General features: G+C 44.8%; 1 protein-coding gene across 1 annotated transcript; it reads left to right on the top strand.

Moving 5' to 3' along the window:
- The first annotated feature begins 1,063 nt into the window (after positions 1-1,063).
- tnfaip3 (tumor necrosis factor, alpha-induced protein 3) lies at positions 1,064-14,225 on the top strand. Its single transcript, XM_058058874.2, has 9 exons — positions 1,064-1,422; positions 3,213-3,577; positions 7,694-7,884; positions 7,960-8,101; positions 8,180-8,350; positions 8,425-8,605; positions 9,056-10,044; positions 10,130-10,335; positions 10,583-14,225. Exons 2-9 carry the CDS (start codon positions 3,271-3,273, stop codon positions 10,874-10,876), a joined length of 2,481 nt encoding a protein of 826 aa, XP_057914857.2. The 5' UTR covers positions 1,064-1,422; positions 3,213-3,270; the 3' UTR covers positions 10,877-14,225.
- Positions 14,226-14,965: the final 740 nt, after the last annotated feature.

Here is a 14,965-nt window from a genome sequence, read left to right as displayed (position 1 = left end):
GTGCTGGACCTCAATAGATAATGCTGTCGTGCCAAATGTCCTAATAATCATCTTGCCTCAAGGCATAGTTAATTCATTCATTCATTCATTCATTTTCTACCACTTATCCTCACGAGGGTCGCTGGGGATGCTGGAGCTTATCCCAGCTGTCTTCAGGCGAGAGGCGGGGTACACCCTGGACTGGTGGCCAGCCAATCACAGGGCACATATAGACAAAACAACCTTTCAAGGCATAGTTTTACAACACTATTCATCGAAGAAAAAAAATTCCCCAGTCTAAATGGTACCAGTGCATCATTAAATTCCTGGTGCACACACTCATGTGTATGGCATGCGTTCAAGGCGTGATAAAGTCACTCGTTTTTGCTTTTGTGTTTTTATTCCGCCCTGCTGACTCACTGCAGATGAATGATATGTTTGTTGTGCTGCTGCTCGTGCGTGAAACAGTCAGAGAAGATGATGTCGGCTGTCTCTTTGTGCGCAGTCGAAGTAACGCCACTGGCCGGTGGAGTAGCACGATGATAGTTCGGCCTAGTCTAGACCGACCTCGGGATATTTTATGGGCTTTTTAACATAGTTTGTCTCTATATGTCAACATTAAACAACTTTGACCCCGATCAGAAGTAACATGAATTGATTGTATGTTATCAGTAATTAAAAGTTAGATTATAGTTATTTTAAAATATTTCCATAAAATACATATTATACAGGGTGTCCCTAAAATTTGGACATATAATATATGCATTTAACATATAGTACATACAGTACATTCAAATTCAGGGATTGCTACTGAAGAAAATGTTAAAAGCAATAGGAATCATACAGAAAATACATATATAATACAGTTGAATTGACAAATAATATTTATTTTATGTGATCATTATTTGTTTTTTATTTTTCATCATGACAGTTGAGACTCGCGTCACCTGCCCCCCCCCCCCCGACTGCAAGTCACTGGATGTACTGTACTGTATATGGTAAAAAAACAAAAAACAAAAAACAAAACAAAAACAAATGACGCCTCTCGCCTGGAACGCCCCCTAGTGGCGGGCAGCTGTAACAGCCCCCGTAAGGGTTGTGACTTAACTGAGGGAGGGAAAAAAATGGGTGGACGGAAAGTCCCTGCGTGGAAATCCCCTTGACTTGGGCTTTTTTACCTCATCTTTTTATGCTTTTAAACGCTATCGTATGCGGCCACTCTCTTTGAGGGCTCGTCAAAGTGCGGGGCGTCCAAAAATAGCTGCTTCGCGTATAGTGGCGGACGCAAGAAGAAGAAAAAGAAGACGAAGAAGAAGAAGAAGACGAAGAAGAAGAAGGAGGTTGAATGGCGCCGAGGAGGCTGAGTGGAGCGGCTGACAACAGGACGAGGCTGCCAAGCATCCGGGAGGCTTTGTTGTAGCACCAGCCCGACACATCGGCCAGGTAAGCCGACAACACGGGAGCCCGTGTGGCCTGCCTCATTGGGCCGTTGAAAGGGGGGCTCGTCGGGGCCTTGAGTCGCTAGCTTAGCTCGCTGCTGGTAGTGGTGGTGGTGGTGGTGGTAGTGGTGATGGAGGGGGACACGGAGGAAGCAGCTCACGACAGCCATTGTTTACAAAGACGTCATCCTCCACCACCACCACCACCGGGCCCTAACGGAGCCCTTATAGGCCGCCTAAGGCTGCTTCTGGAGCGGCTACTTTTGTGCCTCCACGTAGTGTTTGTGTTTAACGGTACAACCGCCACATTGTCTTCGAGGTGGTTGTCATTGGGGATTACATAAGCCTCGAACGTTAGCAAAGTGTCGGTTATTGTTCAGTGTGTTAACCGCCACCGTTACCAATAAAGACATTACTATTACTATCACCATCATTGACACACTACTGGTGTGTGTTAAGCTGACTGCCCCCTCCCTCTGCTGCTCCAGACGGGCATGCATGTTGGTGCACCTGCTGCTCCGAAAGGTGCAAACCTAACTATAATAAAAACTTCATTCGTACATGATTTTTTATTCATTTACTGACCAAAAAATACAAACTGCAATTTCTGCAACAATTTCAATGCAATGTATGCCTACATTCAGTTCAATATAGTATACAGGAAGGGACCACAACTTCCCTTTATCTGGCCCTTGTTAGCATGAAGTTGCAACTCTTGTAATGTTTATTTATTGAAGTATGCAAGGACAACTTCATTTAAAGGGCCCCATTTCACCTGAATCAGGGGTGCCCAAATACAGAAAAATCAAAGGATGTGGAGGGCCACTTTGATATAATTTCCTAAAAAGGCTAAAAAATGTGCATATATGTTTTTACAGACCTATCTATGTGTAAATATTAGTATCAAACGGCACATTGAATAAATGTAATGAATAAAAAAACACAGAACAACAAAAAGGAGTAGTATAAGTTGAAAAAGTAGAAATGTTGGCAAGCAGGCGTTTTTTTTTTGTTGCTACAGATATAACATGTGATTTTAAGAATTGCGGCATGCGTTTTCTTGCTGCCTGACACAAACTTGTTGCTGAAAACGGGAAAGTCAGCCAATATTTGGGACCATATGCTTGACTTGTCACCTCCAGCTTCCTCTGTGCTTAAAATGTGCTGACACTAAGCTAAAATGCCCATTTGTATGCTCTACAAGCTGCATGTTCAAGTATTTTATAGTCAGTTAGCATGACCATTGTAACATACTGTGTACTTTTATTTAAAAGTGAGTTTTGAATGATTTTCTAACAGTAAGAGGTGTCCCTTGAGCCTATTTAGCAGTGCCAAATGTCAGGAAAAAAGCTCAAATTTTCAGAGAAGAGGTGCTCGAACATTTATGGACATGATACCACTGTTATTTAGATGAGACCATCACTTGGAAAAAAAAAAAAAAGCAGGCTTCGCTACACATCTTAATAAATCCTGGCTAACCTGTTAACGTGTGACTGCCATGTTAGTATATACAGTATAGAATGTAATATACATCATCTATTACGTTGCATAAGTGTGTGCATTTTCTCCAAACTCAGCAGGACACTGGAGCGTTGTGTTTTGGGGAAACTCTCAACAAGCGTGCAGACAAAATGGAACGTTATAAGAACAAGCGACAATACAAAGCCTTCTTTTGTGGATCTGTTTTAATTTAGTTCACCAGAAGCTCCAAAAGAATGATTGTGTCTGTGGTGGTTGCCCAAACAACCGCTGTCCTCTGCTGGGACTCAAAATACGCTCCGCTCTGTCTTCTAGTTTCCTGTCTATCATCCGTGGTCGGCTCCTCCTCTTGGTTCCTCTCCGTCCGTCCGCCATGTCGCAGGGACAGAACTTCCTCCCCAAATTCCTCTTCGTCTCCAACCTGCTGAAGGCGGTGAAGATCCGCCAGCGGGTGCCCAACGACGTGGTGAAGCCGGCGGCCAGCGGCGGGCTCATGCACCACCTGCGGGGAATGCACCGCTACACGCTGGAGATGATCGCCATGAACCACTTCCCGCAGGCCTTCCGGGAGGTGGTGCAGGCCGCTATCCTGGACCGAGCCATGCAGGCCTCCCTAGAGCAGGAGAAGAAGCTCAACTGGTGCCGGGAGGTGAAGAAGATGGTGCCCCTGCGTACCAATGGTAAGAGAGCCTGCTTGTTTGTGTGGCCTGTACACTGCCTTTCTTTTTTTTTACTCAACTCACTTTCTTTTGTTTTGTTTGCATCTTTTCCGGAAATTACTTGCTTCATGTCTCTGATTGGCTGAAGTGGCCTTACAGTTAGCGGTAATGTGCCACATGTTTTATGAAAGGGATATTTAAGAAAAAGTCCACGTTTGATTAACATTCCATCGTTTCCCCAATGTTGCTATTGTGCTTTTTCTGGAAATGTGTTGCTTTGTTAAATATTGAGTTACACGATCATTCCTGACATACTATGTTTCTCCTTGTTCTTCATTCATCTGTGTCGTCATTCCGGAAAATACTTTTTTCCGGCTTCTGATTGGCCAAAGTGGCCACCTGTTACTTTGTGTGAAAGTGATTCACCGTTGTTGTTATTGCACCTTTACCGGAACTTGATTACTTTCTTCAGGTCTTTTGATTGGCTAATGTGTAAAGCTAATTCCTTAGCTCCTGGTGTCTTCAGCGTCTTTCCCCACCTGTGGTTCGTCTTGTTCTCGCGCCATCGTTGTCGTCTTTGTGCCTTTTCCAGAGGTGGCTTTTGTCTGCTTTCGGATTTGCTAAGTCGGCCTCAGGGCTTATAGCGCCACCTGTTGCTTTGGCATGCATTTTAAAGGCCGTGGAGATACCCCCCCTCCCCCAGGAGGTTTTGGTATCCTTGACAGTTATGCATCTCCAATTACAAAAACGTAACACACGACACTAAAGGCTCAACAACTGCTACAAATGAGCTAATTAGCACAGACCGCCCGAGATGTGTGTGTGTGTGTGTGTGCGCATCAGCGCTTATTCACATTTTATAGTACAGTTATTGTCAGTGAGGGTTGTGGGTTCCACTTTCGCACACTCATTTAGTTCTGGTTTTATGGAGCTCCACGTTTCTGCCAAGTCATGTTTTCTGCTGCGTGGAACATCCCTGGGCACGCAGGGGAAATTCTGTGGCTTCACACGCTTTTATTTACATCTCAGGGGTCTGCCCCCTCTTTTTTCAACCTATCGCCGTGGATGTGTGTAAATCTCACAGGTTGTTAAATGGAGAAGATTTACGCTGTCCCTGGTTGGTGCTGTCAGGTGTGTCGCAGCTGGCCAGGCCTGGTTAAATCAAATGTGAGCGCACTGAGCAAACCTACGCTGCCGTAAATGAAGCGTGTCTGTCAAGTGCTTGTGGAGCCGACTCTATTTTTAGCAGCTTGAAATAAAGGAGGAGGAAGCGGTAATAATTTCTAGTCCGATGCATTTCTGTCGAGCAGCATGGATGAGGAACTTGAGTGTTCTGTGCAGTAAACTGATCAATTCAAAGTTACTCATGACTCAAGAAAGTACTGAACACACACCCGAGCTCAGTTCCTCTTTAGAAAGACCCTTAAAATTGGAAATGATGACATCAAATGTTCTAGCCTTTTCTGCCAGTAACCCTGCATAGAACTTTCCAGGCATGTGAAGATGATGTCATCAAGATGAGACACACTCAAAGAGCCCGACTGTCTAACTCTGAAGGACCCAGACGTGACTTTCAGCAGAGGACACACACACACATTAAATGTCTGATGCTGAGTCACTGAAGCTCTACACACACACACACACACACACACACACACACACACTGAAACAGAACAGAACAGAAGTCCGTCAATAAAGGGCCGACCAGAGAAGGTCATATAATAATCTCATAATTACATTCATTCATTCATTTTCTACCGCTTTTTCCTCACGAGGGTCGCGGGGGTGCTGGAGCCTAAAAAAATTATTCTGGGTACTCAAATGCTTAACTTCAACTAAGGATGCTCCGATCGATCGGTCACTGATCAATATCGATTTTCGTAAAAAAAAAAAAAAAGCATGTGATCACCACATGGCGATCACAAAAACAATCACTTGTGGTTCATACTATTGCAGCTAGCAGCCTGTGTGTCTAATATCTTGAGTGTGCGTAGGCTTGCGACGGTAGTCCCAACAATGTCTGCTGTGTGGAACTTGCAGTATATGACATTTGTGAGAGTGACGCAAAGTTTGCATCCTGCAACACATGCCATGAAAAATATCTTGCGCAGCTAGCATATTAAATTGCTTTAACTTAATACAGCATTTGAAGAACAAACACTTAACAGAGTAACCAGTGCAGTAACCACAGCCCATAGGAGTGAGATGGTCAGAAGGCTAAGCAAATAATCCTTAAAATTCATCAAAGAAATCTAGATGAGAATGCAAAAAGTGTAGCTTCAGTGACATATTGCAGCCAATGGCTTTGTCACATTTTGTCAATGTGCACAAGGTTCCGCGTTTAACAGTAGATTCTGTTTCTTTTTGCCAATTCTACAATGGCATCTGCAATTCTTGGAAATTTTGCAGTCCAAACCTTGAAATTGTAATTCTTCATTTTAACAAGACATTTAGGACCAATTGTATACTTGTTCCTTGTACTCAGAGCAAGGTCCGTCAAAGGCACGCTTGGAGGAGTATGGTGTGAAAGAAGCACAAGGTTCCATGTTTAACAGTAGATTCTGTTTCTTTTTGCCGATTCTACAATGGCATCTGCAATTCTTGGAGATCTTGCAGTCCAAACCCTGAAATTGTAATTCTTCATTTTAACAAGACATTTAGGACCAATTGTATACTTGTTCCTTGTACTCAGAGCAAGGCCCGTCAAAGGCACGCTTGGAGGAGTATGGCGTGAAAGAAGCATATCAAAGGAACTAAGAACTGTGCCGACAGGGTTAGCTTCCATTTTCAGTCATAACTTTGTCCATATAGCTCGTGCACACGGGTCACTTTCAGTCTGACAAAGAATGTAAGACATAAGGAAGTGTATGCAGACGTGTTGCACATTCATTCACCACATACTTGATTGTGTGATGACAGCAGTCGTTAAAGATAAAGATTAAGAACATTCCACCCGGACCAAACCACGCCTCCTTGGAAAGTCCAGGACCAGCTGAGCTGGGATCATGCACAAGGAGCAGAAGTTAACGCTGGGAAATTCCTGTGTTTAGTGTGGCAACAAGGTTGTGCCGAGCGCAAACACGGCCTGCTTCTCGCCTTTCACAATAAGAAAAAGACCCGGCGGCTAGGGGAGGCACTGTGAAATTCCGCTTTGGGTTTGGTTCGGATGCAGTGATGGTCTTTGGCGCTTAAGTTTACGACATTCTCCGATTATTTATATCAGGGTCCTTATCGCTGTTGACCGCTTAAGCAGAAGGGAGCCTGTGGTGTTTGTGCTTTCAGACATGTGAGCGTCATGTAATAGTCTGCACACAATCTAGCCCTCAGCATGGAAATCCCCACACTCCTGTTCCGCATGTGTGCATGCAATATGCTGCAATTATCTGTGCACTTGTGTTCTCAAGCTGCTAGTGTGTCAACTTATAAATTTTGTTTGACTAAACCTTTGAATTGGAGAAAAAAAGTTGAAACATTGAGTATGAAATCCAAATATTATGCGATTTTGAGGAAAAGTCAAAATATTCTCAAATCAAATTCAAAATAATATCAAAAATAAAGTAACATTTTATTTTTTAAGTCCAATTATTATTATTTTTAGCATACAGTTGCAATTTGTGAGACAAAAGACATAGTTTCACAAGCAAAAATCAAGTGTTTATTAGGAGATATTGGGAATTATTAGGATGAAAAAATATATATTATGTCAGCCTTGTCGAGGAAAAAAAGAACAGTAATGTTTGCTTTTTTTGTACAAAATAGAAATATTCGTAGAATGAATTCCAACCAAGTAGTGATTAAAAAAATATTTTGGCTACAGTTGCAATTTATGAGGGAAAAAAATGGCTGACCTTTAACAGAATAAAGTCAAAATATTACATGAATAAAGTTGTATCTTTGAGTAAAAATTTCTAAATATTACTTCAACAATGTAAAATAACAAAAGGTAACTATGTAAAATTAAATTAAAAGTTGTAATGTAGAAAGAGAAAACTGCTGTTGTGATTATGAAGGGGGGAGGAAAAAGGGTCCAAATATTAGTGGAACAAATTCCAAAGAAAAATATGTCTAACTTTTTTCTAGTGATTTTTTCTAGTATACGGTGTACTACAATGCGTGTGTTTCTGTGTGTTTGTGAAGGAGATGGCAACTGTTTGCTCCACGCTGCCTCCCAGTACATGCTGGGGGTCCAGGACACGGATCTGGTCCTCCGGAAAACCCTGCACGGTGTTTTGAAAGACAGCGACACTGGAGTCTTTCGGGCCCGTTTCCAGGCAGAGCTTCTGCAGTCCCAAGAGTTCACCCAGACGGGCCTCCGATACACCACCATGGTAACAGAACTGACCAAACAACGTGTTTCTAAATGGGGTGGATGTACTAAAAAAAAAGTTTCAACGCTATTCCAGAACTGGGAGGACGAGTGGGAGAAGATCGTAAAGATGGCGTCTCCGGTTTCCAGTAGCAACGGCCTCCAGTTTGACTCCCTGGAGGACATTCACATCTTTGTCCTCTCCAACATCCTCCGCAGACCCATCATCGTCATCGCAGGTACAACATGCGCCATTGTAAAATGTGGCTCTTAAATAGCAGTCATAATGTATTATTATTCTGCCTCCACAACAACAGACCAGGTGCTTAGGAGCTTGAAGTCGGGGTCCTCCATCTCCCCCCTCAACGTGGGTGGGATCTATCTCCCGCTGCACTGGCCGCCGGCTGAATGCTATAAATACCCGATAGTGCTGGGTTATGACTCGCAGCACTTTGCGCCCCTCATCACCATAAAGGACAGCGGCCCAGGTAGGGGAAACACGCACATAGGACGAGCTAGCTTTTGTAGCTTTTGTTTTTATTCACAATCATTTACTGCTTAGAGATTAGAGCCGTTCCGCTGATCAATCCCGGACGAGGAGGCTTTGAGGAGCTGAAGGTCCACTTCCTGATGGAGAAGGAACAGCAGCAGAAGGAGAGGCTGCTGAAAGACTACCTGCTGCTGATAGAGATCCCCGTCATTGGCTTGGGATACGATGCTACGCGGATCATCAATGCTGCTCGGTACTTTATTTAGCATGTATAAATGACTGCTGATCCATTGCACAAAAAGAGTGAATATTTGACAACACATGACACTTTATTATAGTTTGGCCGGATCACCTAAAACTTTGCTCCACACCTTATAAACATGCATGTAAGATTTGACCAAGATGGGCTGAAAAACATGGCCGCCGTTAAGCAAAATATCTTTTCAGGGACATGAGTGGACTTAGCAACTAATGGTCTGGAAGTCACTGACCATTTTTGTAATGGTTATTAAACTTTTGAGGATGTGTGTATTACATGAACACTAGCATGGTCTTCCAACGCATTTTGACCACAACCTATAGGAGGCGCTACAAATGGTATTTGCATTCATACATTTACGTATAAACTCCTGTAAATGACCTGTAAGTATCTTAACTAACATCCCAACATGTACAATCAAGTGAAAAATGTTTTTCTCCAAAGGCTGGACGAGGGGAACCTCCCCGAAGACATGAACCTGATGGAGGACTACCTGCAGCTGGTCAACCACGAGTACCAGCGTTGGCAGGAGGACAAGGAGCAGGCATGGGCTGCTCAGCCACAACGCCCGCCGCCCTTCTCCGTCTCGCAACTCTCGCTGATCGAGATCCGCTGCGCCACGCCACGGTGCACCTTCTACGTGTCGGTGGACACGCAGCCCCATTGCCACGAGTGCTTCGAGAAGCGGCAAGCCACGACGGGCGGTGGTGGTGGAGGAGCCAGGATAGAAGGCCTTGTGCAGACCAAAGGGGGAGGTGCTCAAGGAGGTGGAATGGACAACGAGGGGAGCTCCAGAGGAGGCCGAAGCGGCAGCCCTCCATCCTCCTCATCAAGTCGGGTGGTGCTGTCAAGCCCGCGCTCTGCGCCGCCCACGGCCCCCAGCCTCAGCTTGTACAGTGAAACACACGCCATGAAGTGCAAGACACCCGGGTGCCTCTTCACCCTCAGCGTGGAGCACGACGGACTTTGCGAACGCTGTTTCAACTCCAGGCAGAACCAGGGACCTCCTGGAGCTGGAACGGCTTCCACGGGACTCGCAGGCCCCGAAGCCGGGGCCCTCACGCCTCACGTGGGGCAGGGCCCCGGCTGGAGTCAGTGGGGGGGGCGCAAGACCGAGACGGAACGCTGCAGTATGTGCAGGCAGGAAGCTTTTAGGATATTCAATGGGCTGTGTCCGCCCTGCATGCAGAGACAGCAGGCTCCAGACAGGGGGGAAGCACAGCCAAACAAGCCAAGGACTGAGGCCTCGTCTTCAGCTTGGAGCCAGGCAAGGGACCCTGAGCGGCCTTGCCTCACCCTAACCCCAGGACACACCTCTGCCTGGCAGGCCCCTCTAGCCCGGCCCTGTAAAAGATCGGGATGCCAGTTCTTTGGGACGCCGGAGAAGTTGGGTTTCTGCACTATTTGCTACGTAGACTATCAGACCAACCACCGTAAGTTCTCAACGCCAACCCGGGTGCCATTCATCATTTACAGTCTCGCTACACACATCATTCAAAAATATGCTTTTTATTCCAGACCTGACGCCTCCCCCAGCCCCGGCTCAGAGTCGGCACGGTTTGGAGGCCGGCTTCCAAAATGCGACGCGGTGTCGTGGACAGGGCTGCGGCGCAGTCGGCAAGGCCATGCTGGAGGGGTACTGCGACAAGTGCTACGTCAAAGAGCAGAGTGCACGGCTCAACCAAGTGGCACACCGCACACCACACTCCCCTCCCCTGGTCATGGTACGCTTTGTTCTCCAAAACTCATTCTTCATGTTCATAGGTAGTGATATGCAATACCACATGACAAGCAATACCTTGGTGTCGGTAGTGTTGATATTTAGCTATCACCAGCTAGCCAGCTATCACCAAACAATGGAGGAAATACACTGCGGCTCTTCGCTAAGCAACTGTTTTGAATGTCGTTTTTTCTTGAGGGAGTCTCCTCTTTGACATATTTTTAACGCCCCTCTTTCTCTTCTTCTAACAGCGTGACCGAGCGACCAAACCCCGATCCACGCAGCAATCCCAGACCCAAACCCAAACCCAGACCCAGACCCAGTGCCGGCGAAGCGGCTGCAGCAACGTGTCCCCGGGCTGCACGGACCTCTGTCCTGAGTGCCACACACGAGGCCAAGGCCGCGAGGCGGGCAGGCGGGCGCAGGCGCCCAAGGAGAAGTCCAAGCAGCGGTGCCGGACGCAGGGCTGCGACCACTACGCTAACCAAGAGAAACAGGGCTACTGCAACGAGTGCGACCACTTCAAACAGATATACCGCGGCTGATCGCGTGCGAGACAGTCACATCGCTAGCATGCTAGCACGCCCCGTTGCTGGGCGCACCATGCCAGCCAATGCACCTCTGATACTAACTAACCAATTAACTAACTAGCTAGTGACTAACTAGTAACCTTATGGCCTGAAAATCACCCCCCCTCTCCCCCATGTAGAATGTGAAGCGAGTGTGTGTGCACTTGGGGGGAAGTGAATGTGTGTGTGTTTGCAGTAGACATGGCCTCCAGAATACCTCTTTGTGCAATTATTATCATCTGACAAGCTGCGTGCACTTAACACGGCGAGAGGTTTGGGCGACGCGTCAGCAGAGCAAGCGACTTGTGTACAAAATGTATTTAGAGGTACGTGCTCACTCGTGCCGGACACAATGATTGTACGTCGACATAACAAGAAGCATCTGACTTTTTTGCTTTCTAGACCACAGCCAAGGATCGTCTGTCTGTCTCTCTGTCCTGTCTCTACCCATCTGTGCCTGTCTGTCTCGCCCTACAGCAAATTTAAAGCCCCCAAAAAACCAATTGGTGATCACTATTAGTTAGCGCGCACCCCTTCCTCTCCATAATCCTTGTTCTTGCTAAATACTTTGGCCAAAAAGCTCTTACAATCAGTACCGTGTGATTACACAACTACCTTCCAATACCCGGTTTTGCTTCTGAAGGACTATTCTTATCTGTTTATATTGACTTAATATTGCAAACCAGGCTTTGTCCAAACAAACATGGGATTTTTTTAAAAATTTTTTTAGAAAGTATATTTAAGGTCTCCGGAAATGCACTTTTTTGGAAAAAAACTTGGACCAGGGTAGAGACTCGCCAAACTTCAGCATGTGCAGTTTGGCTGGTCTCCTTTGTATGATGTCACCGCGTGCACGTTACTGTTTTTCATGTAACATCTACATTCCCACTACAAAGAAGAGTGGAGTTGAACTGACTGACTGACTGGATGAAACAGAGTTTAACACTGTAAAAGAGATTCATTTTAAATGCACTTAGCGTGGAGGCACATGGGGGAAATATACTTTAAAAAAAAATACATGTATGTTTGGACTTAGCCTATGGAAGTATGTGTTTAAACAGTGCAAGACAGACAGGGCAGGCTCCTGCTGGTTTTGGTGCTACATGCAAAGAGAACCTCTCCATTGTAGCCAACATACTGGCAGTCTCACACACACACACACACACACACACACACACACACACACAGACAGACAGCATTCTGCTTACAGCATTTACTTTTTTATTTGGAGCCAGCCCCCTTTTTCCTTGCTTTTTAACAACAGCTCTGTTGCCTTGGATGTTGTTTTTCCTGTTTACGGACCACTTAAGCACCTACAAACTCCAGTTCCAGTCTTAGCGAGAACACGATGACAGCAGACTGGAACATGTGCCACCTTAATACAACACACACACACACACACACACACACACACACAACATGTAAAATGCAGCTCTGGGTTTGTTGTAGATGCCGTGTCCCAACCCATAGGTGAGCTTCTTTACCTGCTGGGCCACGGTGACAACTTTCCACCGAGCAAGCAAACCCTTTGATTGCCTGCTTTGGCACAATCTCATTTCTCTGAATGTGTTTGTGCTGCTGCTGCAACAGCACAGTATTGTATTGGGGCTGATCCTCCATAGGTTTTGCCTTTTAAGACGGACCACAGGGGCCTGATTGCTGGATCAGTGCTCCCGCTTCTTCTTATTATTAGTAGTATTCTTCTTCTTCTACTTAAAATGCATTTGTGAATATGGATCTCGGTCCGTGTTGTAGGACCTTTCCGACCTGATGCCTCATCTTTAAACAAAAACACACACGTGCGCGTCTCAAATAGTACGCAAAACTGACATTCCTGTTTTTTTTTTTTGTTTTTTTTTACTAGGGTTTCCAGATGTATTTTAATAGCATCCTCTTGTTTTGTTTTGGTTTTTTTGCCAAAATAATGTACATGTGCCATCAAATCGCCAAACAGTTGTTATACCTCCTTTAAAAATGGCCGGCTGGGTCCATTTCGCAGCCAGCGTGCCGCAGATAGACATCGCAGTGCTCTTTACGATGATTACATTGGAGCCTCACAAGTCGCACACCCCCTCAAAGTGGAGCAGTTTAAACTTCAACCAAGAAAACATTTCTGCAATACAGGTGTGATGATAACCATAGAACCTAAAATGGAACTTATTGGGATATGTAAGGGTTCAGGCTGCTCCGTACATTGAGCAATGCCTTGAATTAAATATCACACTAGTATTTATCCCCAAGTGGATGCGAACGTGAATAGCATGTTGGCTAGCATGACTAGCATGACAATGATCGGTAATAGCTCTCCCATTAGGTGCTAGGGGTAAGGGGTTCTCAAATGGTAATTTGTTTTCATTAGTTTTTCTTCTATTTACCATAAATACTCCAACATGAAATTGTTTATTTAACTAATGATCCAGGGTGCTTGAGAAAGAGGAAAGGAAGCTGTAGAGTTCAGAGGTTTTGCTTTTATATTAGAAACTAATTAAAGACTATTGATAATTGGAGCATTTCTGTTAATTGTACAGTGTTTAACTTCTCTTTATACTTATTTGGAATGGTAAAATGTTAATTAAAACATCATCTTTAAGGTTTCATGATGGCGGCATTTTGACCCCGGAACAGACCATGGGAATAAAAGTTTTCAGTGTCACAAAACTGCTTGTGTTCGACTTGGAAGGTTCCACTGTAGCCCCCAAAACGGCGGCCGTCTTGCCACAAGAGCTGCGCTTTACAAGCCCATTCATTCTCAGTTCCGAGCTGAAACTCGTCCCAATGCGAATCAAAAGGGGGGTCCTCCTCGTAAGACCCCCATACGAGCTGATGTCCATCTGTGGCTGCAGCCAACAGGCCAACTCTGCCTTCACATTCAACTGTAGTGTCGATGGCCTGTACGTATACGATACGTAGATCTGTGTATGTGCTTGAATCACCTCTAGACCCACCTTAATACACAAAATAGCGGTCCAGCTCATCCAGACTTTGCTTTTGACGAGGTTCTGACGTGAGTTTGGCCTGCATGGAGAAGGTCACGCACGATGGAGGCGCACGTAACATGACTGTCCAATCTGCTGTGGGTACTCCAGACTCGCTTTAGGGATGAGAGGCAGAAGAAGAAGGTGTAACAAAACATGCAAACAACTTTCTTTGTGTGACCTTTCCGCAATGGAGCGTTGTATGGAGAGAGAGATAGAGAGGAGGAAAAAAAACTAAAGCCTGGTTTTATTTGTTAAGTATTTATTCATATCAAGTTATGTGTATTGTGTGATTCAATAATTATTTATATGTTGTCCTGAAATGAATTATTTTTATTAAGAAATCTGAACTGTCTACTGTGTTTTGTGTGTGTGTGTGTGTGTGTGTGTGTGTGTGTGTGTAAAGGTTTGTATTCACTGAGGTTGCTGCATCATGCATTAAATAATACAAGTAAACAATATATATCTATATAGAAAATACACTTATAGTACCTCCAGTAAATACAGCAGCCCCCTCCACCCACCCTTAGTAGCAGTGCACTGAGGGGGAATTTTGGAGCGATGATACAGAGGATGTAGACCAGGGGTGTCCAAAATGTTTCCACATACTGAAAAATCAAAGAATCGGGGGGGGGGGGGGGGGGGGGGTTGTACATGCTTTATACCCATTGATTTCTGTAAAAACATATTTATATTCTTTTTTACACTGCTATCGCTGTCGTTCCTGATTGGCCGGGAGTAGTCACGTGGTTCTTCTGCCAAATAGTGACCCTCGTATTAATTAACATTTATAACATTTATTATTATGTGGTGTACAAATATTCATTTGAGAAGAGAAAGACCCCTAATGGTTAAGGTAGGGGTATGCAAATTGCCGCTTCGGGGCCATTTCTGGACAGTGGCACATTTAGCAAGAAATGTACTGGTAAGTAAATAAAACAGCAATAAAGTCAGCAATAATTCTTCAAGAATAAAGTCAAAATATTAAGAGAAAAAAGTTGTAACCTAACCAGAAAAAGTCATAATTTTATGAAAGTAAATATTATTTTAGTAGCGTAATGTTGAAATATATAAGAAAAAAAAACTCACC

Source organism: Doryrhamphus excisus, linkage group LG20, assembly GCF_037039965.1.
Source record: "Doryrhamphus excisus strain RoL-2023G ecotype Guam linkage group LG20, RoL_Dexc_Guam_v1.1, whole genome shotgun sequence".
Classification (NCBI taxonomy): Eukaryota; Metazoa; Chordata; class Actinopteri; order Syngnathiformes; family Syngnathidae; genus Doryrhamphus; species Doryrhamphus excisus.
The sequence above is the reverse complement of the archived record's forward strand: the minus strand, read 5'-3'. Positions and strand labels throughout refer to the sequence as shown.

Excerpts from the sequence above, each read along its gene's own strand:
- tnfaip3 (XM_058058874.2), top strand. The coding sequence starts at position 3,271 with ATGTCGCAGGGACAGAACTTCCTCCCCAAATTCCTCTTCGTCTCCAAC. Across the intron at positions 8,351-8,424 it reads CATAAAGGACAGCGGCCCAG|AGATTAGAGCCGTTCCGCTG; the intron begins GTAGGGGAAACA and ends TTTACTGCTTAG. Across the intron at positions 8,606-9,055 it reads CGGATCATCAATGCTGCTCG|GCTGGACGAGGGGAACCTCC; the intron begins GTACTTTATTTA and ends TTTTCTCCAAAG.